At 48.9% G+C, this 27,552-nt stretch overlaps 1 protein-coding gene across 1 annotated transcript in view; it reads right to left on the bottom strand.

Annotated features, from left to right (window-relative positions):
* bcor (BCL6 corepressor) overlaps positions 1 to 17,948 on the bottom strand; it is a 31,972-nt gene extending 14,024 nt beyond the window's left edge. The window contains exons 1-8 of the mRNA XM_085374272.1: positions 17,933 to 17,948; positions 17,389 to 17,587; positions 8,604 to 8,685; positions 5,267 to 8,413; positions 3,696 to 3,752; positions 2,963 to 3,122; positions 1,539 to 1,877; positions 173 to 457 (exon numbers count right to left, since the gene is read on the bottom strand). Of these exons, the coding sequence (XP_085230398.1) occupies positions 173 to 457; positions 1,539 to 1,877; positions 2,963 to 3,122; positions 3,696 to 3,752; positions 5,267 to 8,413; positions 8,604 to 8,685; positions 17,389 to 17,587; positions 17,933 to 17,948 (4,285 nt within the window). The remainder of the gene's footprint in view (positions 1 to 172; positions 458 to 1,538; positions 1,878 to 2,962; positions 3,123 to 3,695; positions 3,753 to 5,266; positions 8,414 to 8,603; positions 8,686 to 17,388; positions 17,588 to 17,932) is intronic.
* Between the last annotated feature and the right edge of the window lie 9,604 nt (positions 17,949 to 27,552).

The following is a 27,552-nucleotide window of genomic DNA, read 5'->3' as shown; positions in this document are numbered from 1 at the left end:
TACCCTGGCAAGAGGAAGAATCTCCCCCCCCCCCCCCTCGTGCTCCCTGACAGCTTTTGGGAAATCCCCTAAAGACAGACTGCTCAACAAGAAAGTGAAACGTGAGCCAAAGATAGATTTCCGTTACCCTAGCTGAACTCGGCGGTTTGTACGGCTGGTGGTTCACTCTTACCATTAGGCAGCTTCTCGCAGCCCCATTTCCTGTTGATCTCGCTTCTCTGCGCCGCGGCTCTGTCCTCGTGCTCGCCGGGCCTGATCTTGCGCTCGCGCAGGCCCTGGGTAGGGCTAACCAATCGGGGCTGAGGCCATGCCCTCTCTTGCTTGATTTGGGACCCATCAGGTGAAGCAGCGCCCGCGGCGGGCTTGCTGAGTCGCAGTCCCTTGAGCTCTATGCAGACCTTAAGCTTCCGCACCTCCTCGTCGTCGTCGTCGTCCGCACTGGCTTTCTCACGCTCGTCTGCAGATGAACACAAACACAGAATGTTGCTTGAAACGCAACAGTTTGATGGTTTTTGCGTTTAAACCTCGATGCAAAGATGTGAAGAGCAAGCTCTCGAGCCTCGGTTATTATAAAAAGGTCATTTAAAAAAAAAAAACGCTCGGTAGTCTGAAAAGTGCATTATGAGCTACTTAAAAGATTTCTTCTAAGTGTCTCTGAGTTGACATTTGGATTAAAAGGTTTTCTGCTTTCTAAAGCCGTCATTGTCACCGTCTGCAACGTGCAGAACTACTGTAGATATTGACATGCAAGCTACAGAGCACAGAGAACAAAGGCCATTAATCAGGACATTCTTATGGCTGGTAAAACCCCATCTAAGCCTTACATGTGACACACACCCAGGCAAGAGAGGCAGGGAGCAGGATGTAGAGCAGACAGATTGCGGAGTGAAAGGGGAGAGAAGTCAAGAGTCGGGTGGAGAAACAAAGCAATAAAGGCTGGAAAAGCAGAGGGAGGGTTCTCCCCCATGAAATTCACAGGGGACGGGTATTTGACTCGTCTGCCAGTGCCGAGGAGAACAAGCACGATACCGCATGCCAGCGAGAAAAGAAATAAAAAGGAAACCCAAACAGATGAGGGAAAAAAGAAAGGAGATGAAAAGAGAAGAAAAGAGCAGCTTTGAAGAGGGTGGGTAAGCACAGCGAAGGAACGGCAGTGCTGAAAGAAGAGAGAGAGAGAGAGACAGAGGGAATAGCTGTCCCTCTTCGTCGCTTCTCTCGCACTCCACTCAAAGGCAGGATTAAACACTTCTCAGAGCTGGCTGCCACACAGAGCAAAACACAGGACAGAGAGCAGGAAAGGGGAGGAAGAGCGTGTTGTGATGGAACGGATGTGAGGTGGAATTGATTGGGATGGAAGTAGTGATTATAAAAGTGGGATTTTTTAAAAAAAGAACAAGGGATGAAACGGTGCTCGGCATCACACGGTGAAGGAAAACTAACTGGGCGGAATTCTAAGGATGCATGGAGAGCGGATGAAGAGCAGAAGGGGGATGCTATTTGAGGCATGCGAGATGCACGCTTGTTTGTGAAATTCTCACCCGTACAAAGCTTGGCTCTTTTCTCCAAGTGGATCACCCTTTCTCCCTCCATCTCTGTGTCCTCGTCCTCCGCTTTGAGGCCAAGGGGGCGTTTCCTGGTGACCCCAAAGCCAGGGCTAGTCCTCTCGTCGGGAAAGCCCTTTGATGGCGTCAGTGTGGGTGGCATACAGTGACCTTCCTCGCACTCTTTCATCCCCTTCCTGACACCATCCTTTAGCCCTCCTTGGCCCGGACCTCTGGCCCCATCTTGGGCTTCATGAGGATGGGATAAAGGCTCCCTCTGCCCTCCACACCTCTGAAGGACTGGAACTCTGTTGTTTGTGTATGCCGGCCGGACACCTGAGCAAAGCAGAGAAGACGGGGACATGAAGCGAACAGAGGAAATATAAACATAAGATGATGGGAAGGGTGCAGACACACGGGAAGAGATTTCAGACAGAAAACAAGCAGGGAAACAGGGTGACACAAGGTGTGGTTGGTGGGGGTTGATGGAGCGAGAATGCCAGTTAAACACCAGCCCGCTTTTATTCTGCTTTAAAGACAGGCAGTAAAACTTTGATGAGGTAAAGACTTTTTAATCTGATGCGAGCCGAGCCAGCGGCCTGATGGTTCAGTGCAGCCGTGCACACTTCCAGCAGAGAGAGGCACGAAAACATCCTGCGCACATGTTGTGCATGGTGACTCCCATCCCTCTTCCCTCTCCCTCTTTTCGTCATCTCCCTGCCCCCCCCTCCATGACCGCACCACGCCCTTCTCACACAGAGCGTGACTCTACCCCCCCCCCCCCCCCCCCCTTTTCCTTCCCCTCTCTCGTCGTCGACTCCCTCTCTGTCTCTCTCCATGCCATAATTAGGCTCACACGTCAGCTGCGGCCTCGCTCCAACACACAGCTGGGCTGCCAGCCAATGTAACTACCCCGCTCCCCACCCCACCCCGCTCTTTCCGTTGCGCTCTCCCATCCGCTTTCACCCACCAACTCCCCCCCCCCCCCCCCCCCCCCCACCACCACCACAGCTTTCACTCACGCACTCCCTGCCCCTCCTTCTCCCCCATTGCCCTCCCCTCGCCATCGTCTCTCTGCGCAGATAAGCACAAAAGGCTTCTTGAAAATAAAACTCCCCCTCGCTGTCTCTCTTGCCCGCTCATTGGCTTGCGCTGCCTAGCTTGTGTAAAAGTGCGTGCACACACGGACACGCTTGTGTGTGTGTGTCTGTGTCTCTGTGTGTGAGTGGAAGAGTGTCTTTTTTTAGAGTGACCCGGTCTTGCCTCAGCATTTGCTGCAAGTGCATGAGAGCGAGTGTGTACGCTCCTATTGTTTGCGTGCGTGTCCCTTTTTTTTGTGAGTGTTCATTTGCAGAGTGTCTGCATGTATGTGTGTGCATGCCTTGTGTATATGTGTGTGTGTGTGGTGCTGGGTTACTCACCCTCCCTCTCTCCCTGCCTGGTGGTGTGTTGGCAGTACTCCAGCACTCTCTCTCCGCACTGGCCGTCTGCCAGCTCCCGTCCTGCTGCCGAGGCAGTCATACACACACCGCTGCCCTCCTTCTCCTTCAGCTCCAGCTCCGAGAACCGCATCATTGCCCGCTGTGCATACACACACAAAAATGCAGAGAAAACCCATGAAAACCACTCATCATCTGCCCATGCCGCGCACACACACGCACCTCTCTAAGCCTAAATCTGGCCTCAACAGCTACACAAGCAAAAAAAAAAAAAAAAAGCATGAGAAATCACATCGTCTTAAAAAACAAAAGAAGAATATGCCAAAAGAATTAACCTCCCCCCACTCCCCCCCCCCCCCCCCCCCCCCACACACACACACTCACAACACACATACGCACACAAATACACGCAGGACACAAAGGAGGACAGATAAATCACAAGCACGGCGTCAAGACACAGGTTAGACTACTGCAGCCACTGTCAGTCCATGCGCTCTGGGGCTTAAATCCTGGCTTCTCCCTTCCTGAAACATAAACATGGCTTGGAAACATATACATCTAAGCCCTGAGGCGGAGAGAGGAGATGAAAAGGAGGGAAGAAGGAAAGAAGGGAGTGGGGAGGGGAAAAATAAAAAAAGAAGTGTGCAGCGATACACAGTACAAAGGAGACAGAGCCCGTCAGAGGCAGATGTGATAAGAAATGTAAAGAACTGACCTCCCAGTTAGCTGCAGGTTGACTTATATTACTCCCCTCTCGTGATATGACTTCCATCTAAGCAATTAGAACGGGGGGGGGGGGCTCAATATATCTGTCCAGCATTTCATCTTTTTCTTTTTCTTTTTTTTTAAATAAATGAATTTACGTTACGTTTCTCCACATGTTTCTTTTACACAGAACAGGTAGCCACAATCCCAACAAAAATAACAATCAAATTAAAGTGAATCAACAGGTCAATTAACACTGCATCAAAACCATCAAATAATCTCTGAACTGCACCAGTGACAAATTGGAAAATTTGAATGGAAATAACACGGGCATTTGAGGTATAATTGATGACACCAATTCAGTTTCAGCTGTCTTGCTTGCTTTCTTTTTTTGGCGGCAGAGGGGTGATCCAAGCAGACCACATCTGATTTTTTTTTACGCATCCAGAAATCCAGTGTTTGATAGCTTTGAGTTGCAGCTGTGGATTGACAAGCATGACAAAAGACAAAAACCACAGTTTTCTAGGGTGCATTCACAACATAGACAGACATGTGCAACCTATTAACATTTCTGCCCCTGAGCCAGTGGATAATATAGCATAGTGTGTCTTTGTGTTTCTGTGCTCAGCATTGAGCAAAAGGCAACCCCAAAAGACATAAACAGTTTGAAATGAATAGCTCAGTGTGCATGTATGAATGACAGTGGATAATAGCTAAATGTAGGTGATACTACTGTAATAGTATGTTTATAGAGGTCATGTGATCTTTGTTAGGAGGGCTGGTATTTTAGCCAATGGCGGGAGCGGGGATGAGGAGAATTATGACCTTAGACAGCAACCAGGCAGGACAGGCCATTGGAGGGAGGTGGGTTGGGTGAGGATAGTGAATGGCAGATGGGGGCATGCAGAAAGCCTTAGAGAAACCCTGAAGAGGGCAGCTGTTGGTTGTTAAGCACACTGCAAGCCCTCCACTGGCCCTAACCTTGGGGTTAAGCGTAGCCAAAGGCAGTGTGAACTGTGAGGGTGCCACAGTCATTCTCCCAAACTACTGTACATGTCTCTTTAGCACACTCAGCACTAACATGCTTTAGCCCCAAGGCAGTCACACAAGGACAAGCACATACGGAGACACAAACACGCACACACGCACAGAAATAACCTTTACAATGGCTGCTCACTAATCAACATACAAAGATAGCAGCTCTGGTTAACCTTTGAACTGCCACCCCATTAAGGAGGGTCTCGACTGGCCAGATCCCTAAGACAATGATAAACTATAAAGGGACAATCAAATCTACGGCCAGGACAGTAGCGTGACAGCAATTATATTGTATGCAAAGTATGCCAATTCCATGCAAGGTTTGCTCTATAGGCTGATCTGAATATTGCAGCAGGGGAAAACTGAGAGTGGCCTTTGAGGTTTTATTCCTGTGTGGATGTTAGAAATCAAAGTATGTCTGAAATGTCTGCACATAAGAAAAGTTGCTCATAACAACCTCTCCCCATCCCATCAATTATCTTAAACCCAGTTCATTACGTATTGCATGTATACACAAACGTGCACAGTTGTTTGCAGCCTTACCTGCAGAGCTCTCTGTTCACGGCTCAGCTTGCTCGAGTCAGCATATAGCTCAGTGGTGACACATTTAAAGCGGTCGCCAACGTAGCCTGAGGAGTTAGCAATCCTTTTGGCCAGGCTGGATCTACGAGAGTTTTTAGATGAAGTCTGGCTACCGTCTTCTTCCTCATCCCCTTCTCCCTGAGACTCCCCCAGGTCAACAATACTGTCTTCTTTTTCAGTCTCTCTCTTGGGGACTTTTTCCAGGTCTGATTTCTTCACCATATCTGTGCAGTGTTGTGTAAGGCGAGAAATTCTGCTGTCCCCCCTGTCCCCTTTGTCCCTACCAGAGCTGCGCTCCCCTGATGTTCGAGCACAGCGCAAGGTGCTCTGATCTTGGTCTTCAAGGTCTGGGCTGGGGCTCTGCTCCTCACAGCTCTCCTCTGCTTGGGCAACCAGGCACGGAGAAGCTGGGGATATGCTAGATGTTGCCCCAGCACAGCCAGTGTCCTGGGGAACCTCTGCTCTCCCAAAGGGAGCTTCTGGTTGTCTGTCACTGTGGTTGGGCTTAAGGTTAGGACTCTGTCTGGAGTGGATTGGATAAGGAAGGGAAAGGTGGTGTTTTGGTTCATACTCAGTCTTTGTGAGATTTTGGTTACTATGATAACATTCATTTTGGGAAGCCTTGGTGCTGGTCTCGGCAGAATGTTGTTTGTGGCCTGATGGTGTAGTCTCCATATCTGTGTCTGAGTGTACAAGGTCAATGCAGACAATCTTTTCTCTGGATGTTAAAGAGGAAGAGGGGTGTTTGCTTTGACTGCCACACTGTCCTTGTGCTCCAGCTTCCCTGTCAGGCTTCATTTGGTTTCCTTCGCCTATCTCTTTCCCACTGTTGTTATCTCTGTGGCTTCCACCTTCTTCAACAGTTCCCCGAGATTTCTCCTGTCCCCGGGACTTCAGTGTTGCATCTGCCCTTTCTGCCAGCTTGTTGTCAGAGTGTGTCTGCATCAAGGGATGGGCCATCTCCTGTGAGTTATAAGTGAGATATTCTCCTCCTGGACCAGGGAGATTGTGGTATGGTAAAGGGTGTTTTGCTGCCAGGTGGGTTGGATAAAGGCTGTTGCTGCCCAGCAGTACTGGGTGAGGGTAAACTGGGCCTTTTCCTCCAATTGGCACAGAATGTATTGTCATGTTGTCTGTGATGGGGTAAGGTAGGTATCTGTTGGCATAAGCCAAGCTGTGGTTTAGATAAGCCTCATTCTGTGGAAGGTAAAGATGGCCAGGAGGATGACCGTTCTCTACACAGTGCCTCTTGTAAGATGGCACATCTGGGGTTGTTTCAGCTCTCTTACTGGTCTGGGAGGGCTTCTCTGTTCCCTCTCTGTGGTGACCCGCAGCTGGTGGAGGTTCTGACTGGCTGGGGCTGTGTTTGACCCACTCACCATTATGTTTGGGAGAAAGAGCCCTGGAGTTGACCACAGAAGTGCCAGATGGTTGAGTCGAGGAGTGGTTGGGCTCTTCTATCCTTGGACAGGATGAGCTACGTTGCTGAGGGAGTACTCTCTCCAGACCTTTATTTTTGATAACAGAGGGTGAAGAGCCTTTAGTTTGTGAAAGACCCAGGTCTGTATTAGGTCTCGGAGAGGTGGGCAGGCCCGGTGTGTGCTGTGCGTGAGAAGGTGATGGACTAGGTACGACCCAGGTGGAGTGTAAAGTGCTGATCATCTCTGGTCTGTCTGAGACCTTTGAAGAAGTGCTGCTGACCACACAATGTGGATGGGGAGAAGGGGAAAGGTTTTCTTTTAAGAGCTCTCTGTTAGGGGGAAGTCCATAACGTGGACCTGAAGTGTCCATCTTAACTGGGAATCCATTGGAGGGCAATCCAAAGTCTAGCATTCTTCCAGACAAATCCAAAGGCTTCTCTGCTGGGTCTTTGGTTGCCTGTGGTTGGTGAGCTGGTCTCTCAGAGCTGGCTTTGGAGGGAGACCTGCTGGGTCTTTTCTCAACTCCTGCATTTCTGGGTTCAGGGGCCCCATCTCTTGGCCTTGATTTGTGGGGGCTGGGTCGGGCAGGAGAGGGCTGCTCTGATGCCATGCTGCTAACAGAGAACGTAAGAGGAATGGACTGTGCGGATGTGGATGAGGCAGATATTGAGGAAGTGGACGACACCGGTTGTCCTATCCTGGCAACCGGCCTTTGCAAATCCAGTGAATTGTCGATGAGAGCAGGAGGAAGGGGAGGTTGTGGCAGGCGAGAAGAAACACGAGGAGAGGAATCAGTAGGCAGACTACTGATACCACTAGTAATAATACTACTTGTATTAATATTGTTGCTAGAGCCCTTCCTGGACGGAGGTCTGCTCGGTCTGATACTCCTGTTAGGTGAGCGGTCCCTGTCTATAGAAGCTTGATGGTGCTGAGAAAGAGGTGAGGGTTGGTGAAGCTGCTGTGCAAATGGAGGTGCAACACCAAGCCCCTTGTCTTGGCAGTGTACCAGTGATGTTGGGGCCACGGTGACTGCAGGAATCCTCATAGGTGGTGCCACCAGGGGTGAAGAGATGGGTGAAGCAGGATAGGGAGGCATATAATAGAGCCTGTCAGCAGCAGAGACCGCTGCAGCAGGGGTAACACTGCCTCCCTGGGCTGCACACAGAGAAGGATAGGCCAGGTGCTGGGGAAGATAGGGGTTGGGTTGGCTGAGCAAAGAGGCTTTGTACATGTTTAGAGCTGCATACTTGGATGTGTCCATGAAGGGATACATGCTCGCTTCGGGGTAAGGGCTGAGCCATGGCATGCGGAGGTAGCTGCCACCAGCACTTGCCAAGCCCAGTTCAGATGCTTTCTCTCCAGGCCCTACTCTGCGTTCCAAGCCGAGACCTTCGGCTCCAGGAACCAACACGGGCTTGTGGAGACTTGGATGAGCGCCCTTATAGAGGCCTAGGTATCCATTCGCCGTCTTACGACTGTCCAGAGGGCCATCAGGCTTGTAGATGAGTTCTGGGAGTCCATCCCTGTTATAAGTAAGTGGAAGTGCAGGCGCCTCTCTGCCCTTCTCTGCCTGAAGTGCTCTGATCCCTGGATACACAACCCCACCATGGAGATGAAGCCCATCGTGTAAAAGAGTGCTTCGGTCCAGCCCCATTGCTGCCAGGGGCGTCAACCTTGCATCCACCTGCAGCAACAAAGGAAAAAGTATCTATTAGCACACAAAAAAATATATATATATATCCTGACATCAGCACAAAAACAAAAGAAAAAATACTACTAAAGATTGAAAAAGAAAATCTTGGCTTGTTTTTGCTAAAGTGACTTATGCGACAAATGAGTACAATCTGTACATGGGGATGAGCACGGGGACTTGCCATGTTTCGTGCGATATGGTTCCCTTGTCTTAGTTCCAGGTTGGTTTGTGCCTCAGCATCGACATCACGAACAGATGTTGCCCTGTGGAGATGAGCAAACAGTTAGCTGTCAGTGTCTTGGCTCCGTCACACACACTCACAAACAGGCACACACACATGCAAGCATGCACCGCAGCTGTGTTGCAATGCTGCTGCAAAAGCAAAAAAACCAAACAAGCAATTACAAAAAAGCGAATTCATAAAATTTCAAAAGAGGAAACACATTTTAATTCTTGCCAAGACTTAAACAAATGTGTCTCTGCTAAACAGGGATTAAACGCAGTCCAGGGATGTGCAAGTGAAACGAGGCAAGAGCAACAAAATGGCACTGTCCACTGAAGCGCTTGCTAGAGATGAAAGCACAGTGTGGGCTCCCCACTCCCGCCCCTTCTAATCTGTCAACATCTCCCCCATCCCCATATCCCCCTCCCGTTACCCCCAACCTGCCCACCCTTGGGCTAGACGTGCACTGTGAAGCTGCATCTATTCAGTCACGTTCCTCACACACTGGTTTTTCTATGCCCTCTTTGACCTGCCCCCTCGGCTGCCTCAGCCAGCAGAGCGAGGGAAGATTATGCATCACAGACCAATTCGGTGGGAGACCATTTACCACCCGCCAACACAGAGCTTCAGATCAACAAACACTCACACCAGAACACGCACACACACACAAGCACACAAAAAGAATATCAGGCAGCAAGAGAAAAGAGACGACTGTGCAAAATTTTTAATAAACCATAGATTTGAAAAATAAATCATAAATTTTAAAAATTAAGTTGACAATAGGAAACTTTTTTTAAACCCCAGAGGTAGTGACAAAAAGAAGAAGAAAAAGAAATCTTCATAAGACCCCCGTTTGTGTGAAACGTCCTTTAATGTCTTCTGTTTAGTATAGATTAGAATTTTCCTAAAGCACCAGAGTACAACAGGGTTGTTGTTGTATTTTTGTAATGACAGGGAAAATGTGAGAAGTTACAAGAGGATGGTTATCAATTATTCATTACTGCAACAAATTCTGAAGACAACAGATTCAACAACTGGTTGCTAAACCTGTGCTTTTCTCAGCTGGGTGCTGATGAGTTCGATTTCAAAAGGGGGAAAAGAACCAAACACGCCTAATTTAATTAAACTGCTGCGAAAGCAAATGTACAGAAACTTTCTGAAGAGCTAGGATTTTTTTTTAAAGAGCAGTGGCAACCGACGTCAACCCTGCATGTTCGTTACTGCCTGAGTGACATCACAATGCCCTGAAAAACAATGTCACACACACACACACACACACACACACACAGGGTTTCAAAGATTTTAATTGCGCAAATGTCAAAGTATTTCGGACCCTTAACGGGTCATGTGGTATCTTAACAGCTTTTCCCTAAAAGATTAAAAATGAAATAAAACCATCAAACAGATGAAAGGATGAAAAAACTGTTTAAATTTGATCCCCTTTTCACGATTTGGGAAATATTTTACTTTGAATTCTGACTCGATCCCTAATTACGGTAAAAAAAATAAAAATCTTTTTTTTCTGAAGGGCAGCCGTGGTAAGCAAGCACATACAGGAGTGCGGTGAGAGACGGTGAGAGAGAGAAGAGGCTTTAAAGAGGGGGGAAATGAAGCTTTGCAGAGAAACACGGCCCCTCGATCATTGCAGTAAAACGCCTCTGCGCCTCGCTGGCACGCCACTTTTATTGCCGTGACCCGGGGCACATTAATCAGCCTGCTGTGGGCCCCTCGACACGGCTTCTCCCTGTCCCATCCTCCCCCACCACCACCCTAAGCCACAGCTCCGCCGCCAGTCCACCGTCAACATCATCCGCGTCGGAAGCGAAACGGGTAGCTTGTGTGAGAGTTCGTGGGCACAAGCGAGACGGTGTATACGCACGTGTGCACGACCACGTGTTCAGCTGCAGGAGTTTCGTCAGTGCACGGGGACGCTGTTCAGAAATCACACCGCTCCTTCCTCAGCGCGTTTCTCTGCGTGCCGCTGTCAAAAAGCGGATCGTGTTGCGCTTGCACTGAAAAGTCTGCGCTCAACCAGAGCTCAACAGCTATAACAGCAGCGGACACAAAACACCCTCATTCAAACCTTTACCGGCGTTTCTGTCCAAATGAAAGAAAACTATCATAAACACATAAATCTGCTGAGCTTCTCTGGAAGGAAAAAACAGCAACTTGGAGATCGAGCGTTTTATGACAGTACTATCTCTACCTAGACTATTTTTAGATGAAATGAGCAGCAACAGGGCCGAGATAAGAGGTTGTATCGGGGCAAAAGTCAGGATGAGGCACCTGATAAACGCTGAGGGGGAGAATGCGTGTCTGCGGACTATCTCCCGCATAACTTCAGAATTGCACGAAAACGCTAAAGCTTTCTTTCTGCCTCCTACATTAGTGGGATATATAGTCATATGTTTATGTTAATATGATAAATGGGCTGGTGTTTGTTTTAGACGCTTTAAAACCTGCTGCTCAGCTCACATCCACATCGCGTGTGCAGGCAGGAAAAGATTAAATCAGGGCCCACAGGCTATCAAGACGCGAGCAGATAAGGTGTCATTAGAACCCTGTAAAATAGGTGTTTGAGGATTTTCCGGGAGTAAGTCCTGACATACTTTCTCACTGTAAGTGGATAGATGGAAAGAAAAGAATGAAAAGAAAAGCAGGAGGTGGGAGAGAAGGGAAAAGGCAGCGTGTTGACGCCCAACCCCACTGGCTAAGAATAGTTTGCGCAACAAACAACTCCCGACGGCCGTCCAATCCATTACGCTGGCCTGCAGCAGGCGGAGGGGGGAAGGGGGGAGGGCAGCGGTCGGTGCTGCTGCGTTTATAAACCAGACCGCTGGAGCGCAGCCCCGACGCGCACCATTAAACTGAAAACCACCGGGTGTTTTTTAGCGGAACCTGGTTTCAGCGCTGCGTTTCAACGGAGCAGCTGTAAACAAAGCCGAAGAGACAGACTGATGAAAAAAAAAAATAGGAGAGAGGGAGGAGAGGAGAGGAGAGCCAGAAGACAGTCCCGCTTCTCCCTCCTTTGTTTCCCGTCTCCGATGACAGCGACTTGAACTCTCAGTGACCCGCGGCAGGCGCACCAGAACAAACACCGGCACCACTCATCATTTCCTCCAGGGCTGAGGCCTCTCCCCGCGCAGCGCAGTGGTTGTGTGCATACCAATAACGCGCGCGCGTGTACAGGCCTCATCTCCTTTTAAAAGTTGATAAATGACCGCCTAGAAACGTTTCAGTGAAAGAGCTCGGGGCATATATTAAGCACGGCTGTTCCGTTTTTACGATCAGCCCGCCGCGCGACCCTGTTGTTGAATTTCTCTCAGACTGAACGAGGAAACCGGGTGGCAGGTCTCTGCTGTGCGCCGGGGGAGAATGTAGGCTACATAGGCGCCCTCTCGTTCTTTGTCCCTGGAGCTTTGCCAGACTCTCTGAAGCGGCAGAGCTGCGATCAGCTCTGAAAAAAAAGAAAAAAAAATGCACTGTGACGCAGGATAATCTCCGCAGCGACGGGGGTGGGGTGGGGATAAACATGGATTAAATGCGGGCGCGCGCGCACACGCACCCCCACCACCACACACACGGGATCACCGTGACGGCGGTGTGTTTACACGCACTCGAAACGAAAGGAATTTTTTTGCGCACACGGCGGAGAACATCTGCGGCAAAACACGTGAACAGCAACTACAGTCTGGCTACAAACTCCACAGCCTCAGGTCACCCGATCCCCGGCATTAACACCCAGCACCGTAATGAGCCGGGAAAGGGGGAAAAAAAAACCTCGGAAGAGAACGCCGGCCCAATTTTAATGGTTATTGATTATCGAGCCGACGTGTGCCAAATGGACCAATTGATCATCTCAGCGCAGGCTGCGCAATCTATGGAAAGCTGACACGCTGTAGTTTCAGATTTAACAGAGCTGTGAGCGCAAAGTGGAGGGAGGGGAGGGGGGGAGTGAGCAGGAGATGGAGGAGATAAATGTTGTGCGGGGACTCGGAGGAGAGGCGCGCTGCTGCCGGAGCGCGGAGCTGGAAGGAGAGATGGCGGCGCCTCTTCAGCTGTCACATTATTAGCGGCGCAGTTGTAAACAAGGGCCCCCCGCGTCCTCCCGGGCCGCTGCACAGCCGCACGCAAGTCGGTGCACGGTTCAGTTCCCCCCCGCAGCAACACGGCCGTCAACAACGGCGACATTGTGAGCCCCCCTCCCCCCTCGCTCTCCCTCCAGTGCTGTCACCAGGGCTCGGGCGGCGGCTGCTGAACTGGCTCTATTCATCCCAGGCCAAATGAGGACTAAATGGCTCTTTATGCCACCAAAGAACCCGATTGTAACAGAGATGCGCATGCACGAGCCGGCCCGCGTTTACCGGAGGTTTTTGGAAACGCTGGCATTGCTTTCATGTGTTTCTGATAAAAGCACATGATGATGAAGGAATGATCCTCTTTCATGTGCCCTCTATTTGTTCGCTACTTCCAAAGGCTGAAGTTCCAAAGTGTTTCGCGCAGACGGAGACAAGAGGATGTTTTGCCTCTTTTCATACGCGCTGCTTAATTAACTGCGCCCTGTAAATTAGGCCAGACAATCTCTGCTGAAACAATTAAGTGTTTACCCTCACGGTACGACCCACGTGACCACCTTCCCCACCTCGAGGTCAGAAGCTCCGCGGCTGCGATGTTACGTGCAGACAGCGCATGACGCATTCCTGGCTTTGAAGACTGTCGGCGTAATAAACTCCTGTCGCTATTAACATGCTGCGTTGCCAAGAGTCTGTGGGATTTCGTCAGAGATGCCCGAGGCGCAACGCGGTCTAAAAAAGAGAAGGGAAAAAAAGCTTCAAGACCGAGCCTGCAGAGACTAGGGAGGAAGGAGGTGAGGTGTGTCATCATCACTCTGCCGCTAAATCAATCACACCGCGGGCCAGAGCGAGGTCAGCAAACTAAATCCATTCAGAGTGAGATTTAGACTTTAATTACAGCCCCCCACTCGTTCACGTTACATTAAGCCACCACTGATGACATTTATCAACGATCGCTGCTGTAAAATAAGCAAATGTCTAAAAAAAAAATCGCTATTAAACCAACATCCCTGGGTCATCGGCGCCAGAAAGCAGCTGCTAGAGGAAAGAATAATGCTATGTGCCCCCCCTCTCTCTCTGTGGGTAAAGCAGTGGAGAGAGGGGGTGGGAGGGTAAGTGACCCGTGAGCTCCAGACCTCGTCGAAACAAAAAGCTCTCTCTCAGAGAGAGAGCGAGAGGTGGGTGGAGAGGGGAGAGGAGGGAAAGGGGGAGAAAAGGCGGAGGGGAGGGTGGGTTCTCCCGTTTCATCGCGAGGTCCCGGGAGGCCAGCATGGAGCATAGCTTCAATCAAACCGTGACGTCTCCTCCGGGAGCTGCGCAGCGCCTGGAAAACCGATCTCTCCTCGGCTCTCTGCCGTGCCTCCCGCTTTTGTTCACACGCATCTCGCCTCAGCAGCGAGTGCAGCGCCGGCAGCGACGAGCCTGTTGTTTTATATCCATGCGCGTGAGAGACACACACACACAGACACACACAAAGGAGCGCGACAAGAATAAGAGCGCCTTCATATTTCTGTCTGGATGTTTACCGGGACACAGGGCATTTCTTTTGACGAATTCCCCCCCGGACTATTTAGAGCACAGAAGGTTTGATAAGCAGGAGCGGGTCCCGTGATTGTAATGACACGCTCTCTCTGCTCACAATATTCCCCGCGTGTTCCCTATTGATTCCGGATTAGAAGCGGACAAACACCGGGGGGGTTAATTGGTTTAAAATGGAGGTGATGAGGGTTGTTTCTATTCTCTTAAAGGCAAGCAGATCTCCAGCCCCCCCGCGGGGCAATACGCTGACACGCTGTCACACATCATTCAGCGGGACAATAAGTCCGGCAGTCCCCGAGGCTGCTGTTGCCTCCAGGTGAACTGTGCGCCCACGGACCTCTGTGCTTTTTACAACTGCGGATTTCTCCACGTCTGCCTGCTCAAATGTCTTTAATGCTTCACACATCACTTCCCCACCTCTGCTGATTAAAAACCTGCACATGAATTGGCTGCACGTATGCAAGCGAGGTGACGCTGGCAAAGGTGAAAGTAATTAATAAACCCCCTCTTTTCTTTGCACGTTTCTGATTCTAAATTATGTCTAATTAATAAAATTAGCACCAGATGCAATCCTGTTTTGCTAAAGGGGGGTGGCACTGAACCGCACTCTGTCAGCTAATGGGCCTTGGCAATACAACACTGTTTGTGGAAGAAGTGTGAAGTCTTCTCGTGTGAAACAGAGAAAACTCAAGTATGTCAATCTAGCGAAAGCAGCCCTCCCTTTCTGTGTTCCGACACCTGGAAAACAGATCAGTCCCACACTGACTTCGCGGCGCACAGTGGAAAAATGATGCGCAAAACAGTCCGACGAGCTTTCGCTAAAAATAAACTCGGCCCACACAAATGCGAAGTATTTGTTTTAGGCTTCCACGGCGCGCAGCGCTTGGGAACCAGACTCTATTGCAGACGAACCAAACTAAGCAGCCGTCCAAGTTTGTGCAGATAGTGTTTATTCCACGGGCCCCAATGAAATCCGTGCGTAACTTTTATTTGGACACCGAGAAAAAAAAAAACCCAAGTCGGACTAAACCTGAGATCGTCACTGAACACACAAGCAAAAGTTGTTGAACAGTTATTTCAATTATAATAGAAGTTAAACTTAAAAATACCCTTTCAGTAAGTAATTAGCCCCACTGTCACGCAAAGTCACATTTAACTTCAAATAAATGCCTTCCAGTTGTCCAGCTTTTCTCTGCCATCCCAAGTAAGACCGACGTTTAATTTATATATAAACAGCTCTTTTATTCTGACTCAAAGCCACCTGAAACTGACCCCTCCACCCACACACCCACCCCTTTACAGTGTCCCATCCTGCTCCTGCAGCCTGCCGGCAGCCGTTCGCGTTATTGCAAGCGTTTCTTCGACCGTTTATCCTGCGCGGGTTGGCTGCTGGGGGCTGAAGTGGTCTTTTCAGTAGCTGCTTCCCTCACTCAGCTCGTCAATGAGCTGGAGCCAGCCAATATGAGGCACATCGATCGTCCTAAGAGAGCGTCCCCTAATTAGTGCATGCGTGGCTCCAGGACAGGCAGCAGGCAGGGCAGCACGGAAGGAAAACTCCCCAGATACGAATCTCTCTCACCGTCTTGTCTGCGGTGGAAAATGTGGTCCGATAACATCAACCTTCTAATAAATGAAAAAAACAAAAAGCCCCACAAAACGCGCGTGAAACGCAGTCTGCGTTGCTCACAGAGGAGCTTCAAAGAATCGCGAGGTAAAAGACGACTCAGTTTGGAACGCATCCAACGCGCCTCGCGGCGCTTATTTTCAATTAAACTGCAATAGTGGAAGAAGCGGATCGCGCCGATTGACGTCGCGCACAACAGCGTGAGGAGGGTGGCGAAAACGATTTTTAAAGTTAGCGCAGTGTAAGTCAGTGAAGTGGAGTGTGTGTGTGTGTGTGTGTGTGTGTGTGTGTGTGTGTGTGTAGGGGGGGGGGGGGGGGAGAAAGAAACCGATAATTACGGGAAGTTTATTATTATTATTATTATTATTATTAAGTGTTTGGGTTTTTTTTTTCTAAGTGAAAGCGTCCCGGTGACACATTCTGTGCAAGAGAGCAGCGCGTATCGGAGCTCCGGGAGGAGGAGGAGAGGTGGAGATGGTAGGAAGGGGGGGAGAGATCCAAACTGGCGCTACGACGAGTCTCCGTGCGCAAAGAATAATCCCCTGCATTGCAAAGCCTAGTCATACAGCAAGTGTGCCTGTATGAGTGTAACGCAAAGTCATATCCGAAAACACCTGCAAGACTCGGCGTGTGAGTGGGGAGAGAGCGAGAGACAAAGAGGTTTCCATCAAGTAGACACGAAGGTGAGCGGTGCAGCCCCCGCGTCCCGTCTCTTCCCCCAGCGCTATACCTTTGATGAGACAAGAGATTATCAGTCCACTCCGTCCAAACCAAACCTCCCCCGCGACACACACACTCCGCGGCACACCAACAGCCCACACACACACACACCGCGGGGATGCCCTCCAACTGAACTGAACTGTGCATAAACGGAGCAGCAGCGCTCGCTCGCCTTTGGCAGGGCGAGGCTGGATTCCGTAACCTTGTTTAGCGCAGAAGCTCCCGTGTGCGCGCACGTACACGCGTACACACACACACACACACACACTACCTACCCTCAGCCCCACAGGCACACTCGCGCTCTTCGTCACACAACAGGGTGCGAAAAGCCTGAATAGTCACCTTCGAGGACGGCGCCACTTTCAAGTTCGCTAATCTCTGGGATGTCCTTCTCACCTCTATCAGCTTGACAGGGCAGTTGTTAAAAGGACAAACTCATGCTCGGATAATTGTGTGTGTGCGCGCGCGCGTGTGTGTTATTTATCAACCACATGCCACTGCCCCGCCGAAACGCACAAAGACCACCCTATGCGCTATTCTTAGAAGTGGCCGATCCTCTCCCCAGTCTGCGCACAACACTGGACGATCGCGCTTAGATTCAGCCCCACGAGGGGACTGTTTTTAATCAAAAACACACCACATGAAAACACAGGATAATTTAAAACACCTTGGACGTTATACTGCCATTAAAAAACAGCGCTACACGTTTCGATCGTCACGCGAGGGATTTCACATCAAAGACACACGTTAAGGAAAATAGGTTCTGATTTGCCATTGATTGCCTCACCTGGTTAATTGGTGCAAGTTCCAACCGTGCTCAGCGCGCCCCGACTCACGCCTTATTTTTTCTTTTCTTCTTTCCCCCCCTGTTTTTTTCCCCCAAGTTAACTGGAAGGGCAGCGATCCGTGCGTACGTAGACTTGCCCGGTCACGGTCCTGTCCGCTGGAGACAGACGATCCCGGCCAGAGGGAGAAAAAAAAAACAACTAAAAGTGCCTAACAGGTTACTCACTTGTCATAAAACAAAACAAGTCTTACATATAAAGCTTTGGGTCTTTATTCTTTTGTCTACAAGCAGCTCTCATCCATTCCACTATGTTTCAAGAGGAGTTTTTGCTGCTGAAAATGTCACTTGGGTTTCCATAAAGCAAAAACAAAAAAAGATCCTGCGCCGAGCAAAAACAAACGGCAGGATAAAGAGAAATCCACTAAAGAAAATCCGTTAAGGTCCTTTAAGTCGTAGAGCACTGCGCCGTATGGCCCGGACCCCTGAAGGATACAGGTGACGAGGTCGGCGGAATCGCGGAGAAATTAATTCAGCTCGGCCGTACCGCGCAGCAGCGCCATGTTGGGTTTCAGCGGAGCACGCCGTCCTCGGAAAAAGCCCCTTTCTCCAGCTCTCCGTCACTCCATGTCCTCTCCGACGGCGGAATCTGTGTCGCAGAGGGTTTGCTGAAGGTTATTCCGCGTAGCTTTCCGTCCCGCGCGTTTCCTTCGAGGATCGTAGACAACAGCCCGGTCGGAGCCCTCGGTTCGCACCGAGGACGCACGGAGCTGTACGGGGAGTGCCGCACAGAATGGATGAGCGCTGCCGAGACCGTGCGGCTCGTTCCACTCCCACTCGCGCAGCTCTACCCAGAAGGCCAGTCGGGAGACCGCAATTACCATAAGCCTCCAGCTCACGGCACTCACTGCGCGCGCACGCGCAAAGAGAGACACACACAGAAACACCGACACACACACACACGAGAGTCGCCGAAACTCCAAAACAGGAATAGCTGAGGTTTTAACCGAGAATAATTCAGTGATGAAAAATGAAAATAGGTATTTGACTAAAGGAAAAGTTCAATGAAGAACTTGGGTTTCTAGATCTCAATGTGCAGTTTGGTAACAGATACAGGGACATTTATGTTTAAATATATAAAGAGACATAACGAAAAGTTACATATATGCATGTAAATCTGTTTCTGCCTCTTGATTGAGTGAAGGTAATTAAGATGGCCCGATACTCTAACCTAACCACACATACATGGGGGGTTATGTTTTTAACAGCAGCATCTTCTTAGCTTCCTTATTTCATCCACTTCTTTGTGAATGTTCTAATTTTGACTCCACTGTTTTATTTTCAAATTAAATGCCAGTTTGGTCCGTTTTCTCCCTGAGATGAGATAAGGTAAAATCAGCGAAGCACAAGGCAGTAGAGACACAGAGAGAAGAGGGGGAGAGAGGGGGAAGCTGCTCAAGGCTGGGGCACATCTGTTAAGGCTCCCATGTCAAGTAAAGGAGGAGGAGGCTATGAATATCAAGCCTGAGGTGTGTGGATCGTGTGCCTGCATGGGTGTGTGTGTGTGTGTAGGGGAGAGAGAGAGAGCTCCAGGCAGAAAGAGAGGAAAGCCAACAGACAGACACACAGACAGAAAAACAGACAGACAGAAGCAGAGTAGGAGTAGGAAAAGAGGGAGACTTGGCAATGGAAGGTCTGGCTGCATTTGCCACAGCTGTTGAAAGTAGGAGTTAAACCAGACAGTCACACACAAATAAACAAAGCTCACAGAGCACTCACATATGGACGCGTTTAGAAGCTCAATTCATCGCAAAGGCCAAAAGTTTGGCGTCAGAGCACGTGGAATTGAGAGAAGAGCTTCTTCTGTGAAATGAAAAGAAAAGGTAGCTGGGTGCGCGACAAGAGCAGTGCTTTTTCAGGCTGGACACAACTCGAGGTGAAAAAGCCATGGTGCAAGTTTCTATTGCAGGCAATTTAAAGATCCTTTTATTTTTTATTTTTTTCTCCCAAACCTAAATAACTTCAGGGTGAACTGCCGGGCACGTTTGCTCTGATCAGCTCCACCTGTACCTCTCAAAAATGAGACCTATCCCACTGCAACCACAGCTGCTAAACCACAAGACAGCTGAGCCCCGTGTTCACGCTTAACCAACTCGATGTGAAAGCGCCGTTTGCGAGGTGTTAAAATCATTGTCATTCGCGTTGAAATGTTTAATCAATAGGGAAAATGGTTTAATTGCTTTTTATTTCTCTTTTTTTTGGTCAACAACCTATAAAATCATGCATCTCAGCCAACATCTGGCAAGAAGTGGGGCAGGCGGGTTACTCTGCTCAGTCTCAGCTGGTTAAACCTCTCTGCAGTTCCTTCCTTCATTTTATGACCACATATGTACAACCAGACACACTTTTTTTTTTAACACTTCTTTTTCGCCTGTGTGTCTTCAGACAAATGAAAAAGCTTGAGTTAGTGAACTGTCTATGCTGGTGCTGCTGTACAACAAGGCTGCATTCAGAATAATTTCAGCATAGCGTGAAAAAAGGAAACGCCTTGCTTCACTTAAATGATGCTTGTCCACTGATGCACCAGGTGTTGCTCTGCAGAACCTGAAAAAGTATAATCAATTCAATGTAGATTGATTTGTACAGGACCAAATCACAAGAACAGTTGTCTCAAGGTAGTTTATATTGTAAGATAAAGACCTTCAAAAGAAAAGAGAAAGCGCCAAACAATCAGATGATACCCTGTGAGCAAGCATTTGGCAATAGCGAGAAGGAAAAACTCCCTTTTAACAGGAAAAAATCTCTGTCAGAAGCAGGCTCGGGGAGGGGAAAGCTGTCTGCCTTGAGCAGTTGATGGTGAGAGAAGAGAGACAGGAAAACATTCATAAAGAAGCAGAAAAAGTCTGACAAAGAAATCTAAATCTGAGTCAGCTTTTATCAGATAAAGTAGCACGGGACTGAGTCATGCACTGTTGTTGACATAACTCTAAAGCTGCTGCAACAAGACTCCAATCAAATCACTACTGATGTGACTGCAAAATGAAGCCATACTCTGACATTTAAGTTGTCATTTAAGTTCACGGGCCACATTTAGAACATGAACTAAAATTTCATCTAGAGTGGGCTCTATCCACTTCAGTTTTATTTTGTTTGCATAAGGCCAAATCACAAGCGCAGGTGTCTAAAGGCACTTCACACTGTAAGGTATAGATAATACAATAATACAGAGAAAATCCTAACAATCAGATGATCCCCATATGAGCAAGAGCTTGGTGACAGTGATAAGAAAAAAACAAACCCTTTTAACAGGAAGAAACCTGTAGCAGAACCAGGCTCAGTGAGGGGCAGCCATCCACTGCAACTGGTTTGGTGTGATGGGAGAGAGACAGTACAAAAACACACTGAAAACACAGAAAGTGGAGTATAAACACGTAGTGAGTGAAAAGAGGTGGGTGAAGAAGAAATTTTCAGTGCATCGTGGGAAGCCCCCAGCAGCTTAGACCTACTGCAGTGTAACTAAGGGATGATTCAGGGTCACCAGATCCAACCTTAACTATAAGCTTTATCAAAAAGGAAAGTTTTAAGCCTAATCTTACAAGCAGAGAGTGTGTCTATCTCCTAAACCCAAACTGGGAGCTGGTTCCACAAAGAAGGAACAGAAGAAACAGTTAAGAAACAGAAGTATGATGGGCTCTTTGCTCTCATTACAATGAAACACTACCATTGTGACCCAGTGAAACACGTGGGCACGGCCCTATGGTGTAACCACTGCTATGGTAGGCCGTGGTTATTATCTTTGTAAGCAGGAAAGTTTGAAAAATGAAAATGATTCAGACCTCTTGTTTGGATTGCAACACAACACTTCCTGGTGCAGGAAAAAGAAAAATGCAATGAGAAGTCCTGACATCCTCCTCTGCCTTTCATTAGAAATCTTCACACTTTGGACAGATTTGGACCTTTTAGCGGACCACTTCTGAGCCCACAGGCCGCATGCTTGGCACCTTTGACCTTGAAGGTTAACGATGACAGAAAGCTTCACTGCCACAGAGCAGGTTCACGTCACGGTTTCCCAGGAGCTGTTGCCCACTCCTATTTCACCAGCTGGCGAGGATGTAGCTTGTCGTTCAAATACCTCACTTTAGGAGAGGCTGAACAGGAGCTGCTGACAGATGGGACTGTGTGTAACACATAACACACACCATCCAATAGACTTTTCATGTTGGTTTTAGGAGCATGACAATGAATGGATTACACAAGAATAGAAGAATTAGGCAATATTTGAGTCTTTCTTAAGAAAAAAGGAAGATAATGAACTTGGCTGAATGAGACTTGTAAGATAAACTTTAACATTCAGTCACTGCTGGTGTTTTGCTTTCTCCTCCACTTTTCCTGTGGATCTAAGGGAGGTAACGAAATTGCAATAACACTTTGAAGAAAAGGCCCAGGACGCACAATAATCTTTTTATTCCATCAAACACAGCAAGCCGAGACTCTAAACTACGCATTCTGGACTATCCTGGTTAAGATGTATTATTTATGTAGTTACAAGCGGCAGCTGGCATGTGACAAACTGCCCTCGTAGCTCTGTAGCCAGATTTTGGTTCTGCTAAAATGTTTCTTTCCAGGCTAAAGAAATATGCCAACATTTATTTCCCCCCACTACATATAACACCATCTTTAGCCTTGGCAAAGTGAGTGTCATGCTCTACACGTTCAGCCACATTGCACCATATGTCCCATTTACTTCTGCTGCCCAGATTTTTGCAGGTAGGATCCAACCTGGCAACCCTGAGATCTCCTAGCAAAGCACGGGCTGTTTGTGCTGTTAGTGTAAATACTGGCTTATAAAGGGATTCGACGGGCTACTTTTCAGAACTGTCCAACCGTCCCGACAGTATGCTTTATTATGAGGCTCCATTTAATACAAAGTCACCAAGAATTCTCTATCGTTTACAAATATGGAAAACCTACAGTGCTCACGTGACAGAGTCTAGAGTCAGGAAAAAGGAAGTCAGAGGGTATTTTGGAAAGACAGACATCACTGCACACACCCTCCTCTCTCTTCTCTCCCCTCCAGCTCTGACTCAAGGGGCCCTGATGGCAAGTGGCTCTCTCCATCACTCACTGGGAAACTGGATTAGGATGAATATTGCTGGGAGAAACCGCAGGCCAAACCAGATTTCTGGCGCTGGACACAAAAACACACAGCTGCAGCTCCAGAAAAACACCTTCGCTGACAGAGAGTCTGAGGGAGACACATAAACAGGTCTGGGGAGAGCGAGTCCAGCCCTTTTTTTCTTTTTTCATAATGGCCTCACTTTTATGGCTGTGTGTGAACTTTGCGGTTTGAAAAGCCAGCCCCGAGAACAGCATGTGCCTTTGAAAACCCTCTCAGTGGATGAGAGTGACAAAAACATCCCGCTTTAAATCGTGATGCCTTCCTCTCACTGCCATTTTATGTCATGTCAGAGAAGCACGCATGTAACGTGTGCATCTTGTTAAAAGAACCAAAACAGCGTGATCACACACGCGCGCAGACACAGATGCATCCTGGTGTGGAAAGTGCTGCACTCTGGGGGGTCACAGCGATCCAGCCATCTGCTGTTGCAATCAGACACTGAAGCAGCAGCGGCCTGGCAAAACACGCAGTTCGCATGGTGAGTTCACATGTGCACCTTCGGCGCACGTTTTGTCAGTTGCCTAAAAACGGAGACATAAAGCCACACAGCGCCGACACACATTTTTTAAAGGGGGCTCACTGCCAACACACACGCACGCACAAATGCACACACTCCAGTTAGGCAGGCGGGCTCAGATTGCAGGAAGCTCTTTGCACGCAGCTCAGTCCACAGCAGCCGGTACTAATCAGCACAATCCACCTGCAGATCGTTATGGATCGCTTACTGCAACTCAAACACAGAAACTTGCCTGAACACTCGCTAGCACGCACAAGCCCGGACATGTGCACGTGTGCAATCAATAGATCTATGCTCGCTTGCAGCACGCCGTTCACGACAGTCCACACTCACTGATGTTTTGCTTTGTTCGAGTTCACCTTAAAAACGGTGACTGCGCTAAAGCGTGGACACCTGGGGGGGGGCTCATTTGCATATCTAATAACTAATCGTGACTTTTTTTTCTTTTCCTCTCCTTCCTAAGTGTAAGGCCCCGCCATCAGTTGCTTTAAATCACTTTTGTCTAATCTGCAATTCAAAGCTCCGCGGTTCGTGCGAGGACTCGAAATGCGCTCTGATACAGGCTACCGAAATATCAACACAGAAGCCGCTCTCTCTCTCCCTCTGTGCCACACCAGCGCACGATCACGAGCGCGCGCACACGCTCTGGCACGCACATGCGCGCACCGCTGCCCCCCCACCCCGGTGTTGTAGGGCTAACCGGTTCCACACAGGCGCGCCACGCTGTGTTAGCGCGGCCTCACCGGGGATAATTACAGCCTGGCGCGGCAGGGCGAGCGTGGCTCCGAGCCAAAATGCTGCTGCTCGCGAGAGAAGCAGAGCGAGCGAGAGAGGGAGAGAGAGAGAATAATTGGAGCGCTGAGAGACATTAACCTATAGATTAAGCCCTAATCAATAGGGCTGCTAAATTCATCGATGCGATCAATCAGTGGGCTCATGACATAAAAAAAAATGCGATCCCTGTCACGCATTTCTTATTTCGACCTTGGATGGGGTGGTGGGGATTAGAAACGGCAATCCCCGCTTCCAAATGCGCGCGCATAGAACACTGAACAGACCCGTCTCCCTCTCTCGCTCTTTTTTTTTTTTTGGAGAATATGAAAACCTTCAAACGAACCTTATCTGAGAGGAAGGAGAAGCGGTGGCGGCTCTCAGCAGCGCAGTACAAGAAAGATCTCTCCCCCCCCCTCCCTCCCTGCCTTCCCTCCTCCTCATCCTCCCCTCCTTCTCTCTCGTCTGTCGGCCTCTGTCGAGTTCCGCTCATAACCTCGCCACCCACCCTCCCAGTTCCCCGCCTCTGCCTGCTTTCCGCTGCTGGCTGGGAGCGCACACACACACGCGCGCGCGCACGGAAACAAGCACACACCTCTTTATAGATCTCTCTCGCTCTGACACGCACCCACAAGCATGCACACACACACACACAGACACACAGGCAGACAGCGTCAATAAAAAGCCCAGCGCTGTGAGAGGCCGCCGGCACTCCACTCCCCCCTCCTGCCACTGCGATTAGCGGAGGCTGGCTGGCTGGGGAGAGGCGCCCCTCTGTTATCTGGGGCGGTGGCAGCCTGTGTGTGTGTTGAGAGAGAGCGGGGGTAGAGAAAGAGATTAATTTAACTCTTTCGGGGCCGGATCGCAGCGCTTAAAGCGCCGCTCGCTGCTGCACTGTGCTCAGGCAGCAGCAGTAGCGGGCCTGCGGTCGACACGCTGGGAGATAGGGACGTTAAACAGACGATTCGCAAGCGACAGCTATAAATAGGAAAGATCGCGGCCACCGAGGTCACGTCATTGGTGGCGTTTCTCGAATTTCAGGGGATTATTCGAGTCACACACAGGCAGGTTTTCTGCACAGCTTATACTGATATTTTTGGACCAAATCCTCAGAGGTTAAAATGAAAAACCTGAAAGGATCGTGCAGCCTGTTGGCAGCACTAGGAGTGACTGCATGCGATGTTTAGATTATAGGGCTGGAACAATGACGCCTGGTCGATTAACTGATCGACAGAAAAGAAGCAAAGCTGCTTCTGGCTTTGTGTGTTTGCGTTGGCAACACAAATATTAGATATAAGGATTTGGGGATATGCGTGATGGTGAGGGGCGTTTGGACTATTTTCTAGTACATTATACTGAATTCCGAGTGGATGCAACTTTTTTGTTTTCAAAATTCTCTTAATGTACTAATTTGGTCTGCGGCTAGAACTTCGTAGGTACCTCAGTGCCTTCTAGTAATATGACGTGATTTTGTCAAAGCCGTTACGCAGAAGGTGACCTTCGACATCTCTACGCAGCAGTCGTGACTGCAATGGCAGAGAGATTAGGGTCCAATTTTTTTAGTGGCAGGCCTGTCCTCCTGCAGACCAGCGTTTTTAACGTTTTTTTTCCTGATTGGTTTTCGCGCTAAAAACTACTTGGTCATATTAAGGCAAGGATCGTGGTTCCGTGTAAAACCCTCCCCTTCAAACTGGTAGCCCTGTGCGTTAAATATGAGTTGGGAACGAGCGACCATCTCAGCGCTTTACGCACAGAAGCCAAAGGACACTGTGCGTTAATGATCCGTGCCAGCAGTCAAAATAACACCCCCTGAGAAGAGAACCGGCTGAGTCGAAGCATCTGGGGGAAATTGATCATTTCAGCTTTTACGAAATCCTGGTTCATACTCTAAATGGAACCTGATGGTATCTGTCACATAAGTGGATTCACATTTGTGTAGACACTGAATCATTTTGTTCCAAACTGCACTGTGATTGGGCAAATCAGTCTCGTTTTTGGTGACGCCTGGAAAAACCACGTGGAACATACACTTAGAGCATTTTCACATCTTAATAAAGCTGTGCTCCCCAAAAATAGAATTTTGGTATTTGGTGATATTTGTTCTGTATTTACAGTTTGATCAGATCTGCTCTGAGCAAATGATCACAGACCCAAGGTCAGCGTTAAGAGGACCTGAGGATTTTGCACACTCTTCTTCTAGATATTTAGGCACTCAAACAACACCAATACCAACACCTTAAAAGAAGAGACTAGGCTAAAATCCATCTTTTGTGCCCCTATACAGATATCAAAAACAGAGTAGTTTCTTACTGTTACAGCAGAGTAAGAAACTTTTGCAGCTGCTACTCTGGTTTTGCCAGATTTGATGACCATGCGTGAAAGACAGTTTTAAGATTTTTGTACACTGCAGTCAACTTTTATAGCATTTGGTATTGTTTTTATGACCACAAAAAATGGCCACATTAACCTGTTGGTTGATCACCTGGGCAAAAGGTTAATAATAAGAAGAAGGGGGTAGGGGTCTTGCACTAGGCCACAAATTGAGAGGCATAGGGGAAAAGGAGCCCAGTTTACAGGTTTCTCTACATTTGCAACAACTTCCACTCAATTATTTAGATCAGTCATGCTGTAATCTCCTCATTAACCTTCTTCAGCCTTTTTTTTTTTTTTTTACTGTAAGCAGCCAGTGAGCTGGTATTAGGAGGTTATACCCTCCCCCAACGATGCCTGTAAATACTGCCGGGGCTCTAAAGAAACAACAACAAAAAAAACAACAACAACAAAAAAAAAAACAGCAGACAGGGCTCCCTGTGGAAGCAGAGCAGAGCAGCCACAAACACCCATCAGGACTGCCTGCCTGCCTCCCTTTGGCTCAGAGGTGACAGAGCTCCAGCTTGTTTTTCAGCGTCTGCTGCTGCGCTGTCGCCTCTCCCCTCTCTCTCCACTTCTCCTCTCCTCTCTGTTTCTGTGCGTCACAGCTAGGTCATGGCCGGACTCCAACAAATGCTCCGGTTTCTCGAGCCACACGCACGCACACACACATACGCACACACACACAAAGGCACCAGGAGCACACAAACACTGATCTGACAAATGATAGGGTGGCGAGGCGAGGCGAGCTAATAGTAGGCAGTGCGCCTGCTGACATGCCCGTGGGCCGCGGGTGTTAAATTGTATCCAATTACGGCGCATGCGACGATATGAGGGGGGAATAATAATTCTTCTTGCGTGACAGGGAGATTCGCTTATTTCACGGGATCTTTATATGAAGTGGGGGCGCAGGGCTCGATGTGTTCACACGTTTGTGGGCAAGCTGTGTTGTCTATGCACGTGGAGGAAAAAGATCTGGTTTTCCGGAGGACACGTTGCCCATGATCCATTAATCAAAATCCAGTTAATAACGTTTGGAGATGGGCAGGGTCCGGTAGAGTCCGACCAATAATTAATATCCATTATTTAAGCAGGCCCCGCCTAAAACAGGCCTGAATGTACATACACATAAACAGACAAACACTTTGCAGGCAGGCAAGTGGGAATGAGGAATGGCATCAATGTGAAAATGAAATAAACAGGCCTAGTCTCAGCTTTGTTATGAAATGTCTCTCCTGCTCATTTATTTGATGGAGTGCGCAGCCGAATCAAACCAGCAACAGTGCCGGGGTGGGGGGGGGGGGGGGGGGGGGGGGGGGTGGGGGGGGCA

Source organism: Diplotaxodon limnothrissa, linkage group LG16, assembly GCF_057381915.1.
Source record: "Diplotaxodon limnothrissa isolate DT_005_m linkage group LG16, D_limnothrissa_male_GT1.1, whole genome shotgun sequence".
Classification (NCBI taxonomy): domain Eukaryota; kingdom Metazoa; phylum Chordata; class Actinopteri; order Cichliformes; family Cichlidae; genus Diplotaxodon; species Diplotaxodon limnothrissa.
The sequence above is the reverse complement of the archived record's forward strand: the minus strand, read 5'-3'. Positions and strand labels throughout refer to the sequence as shown.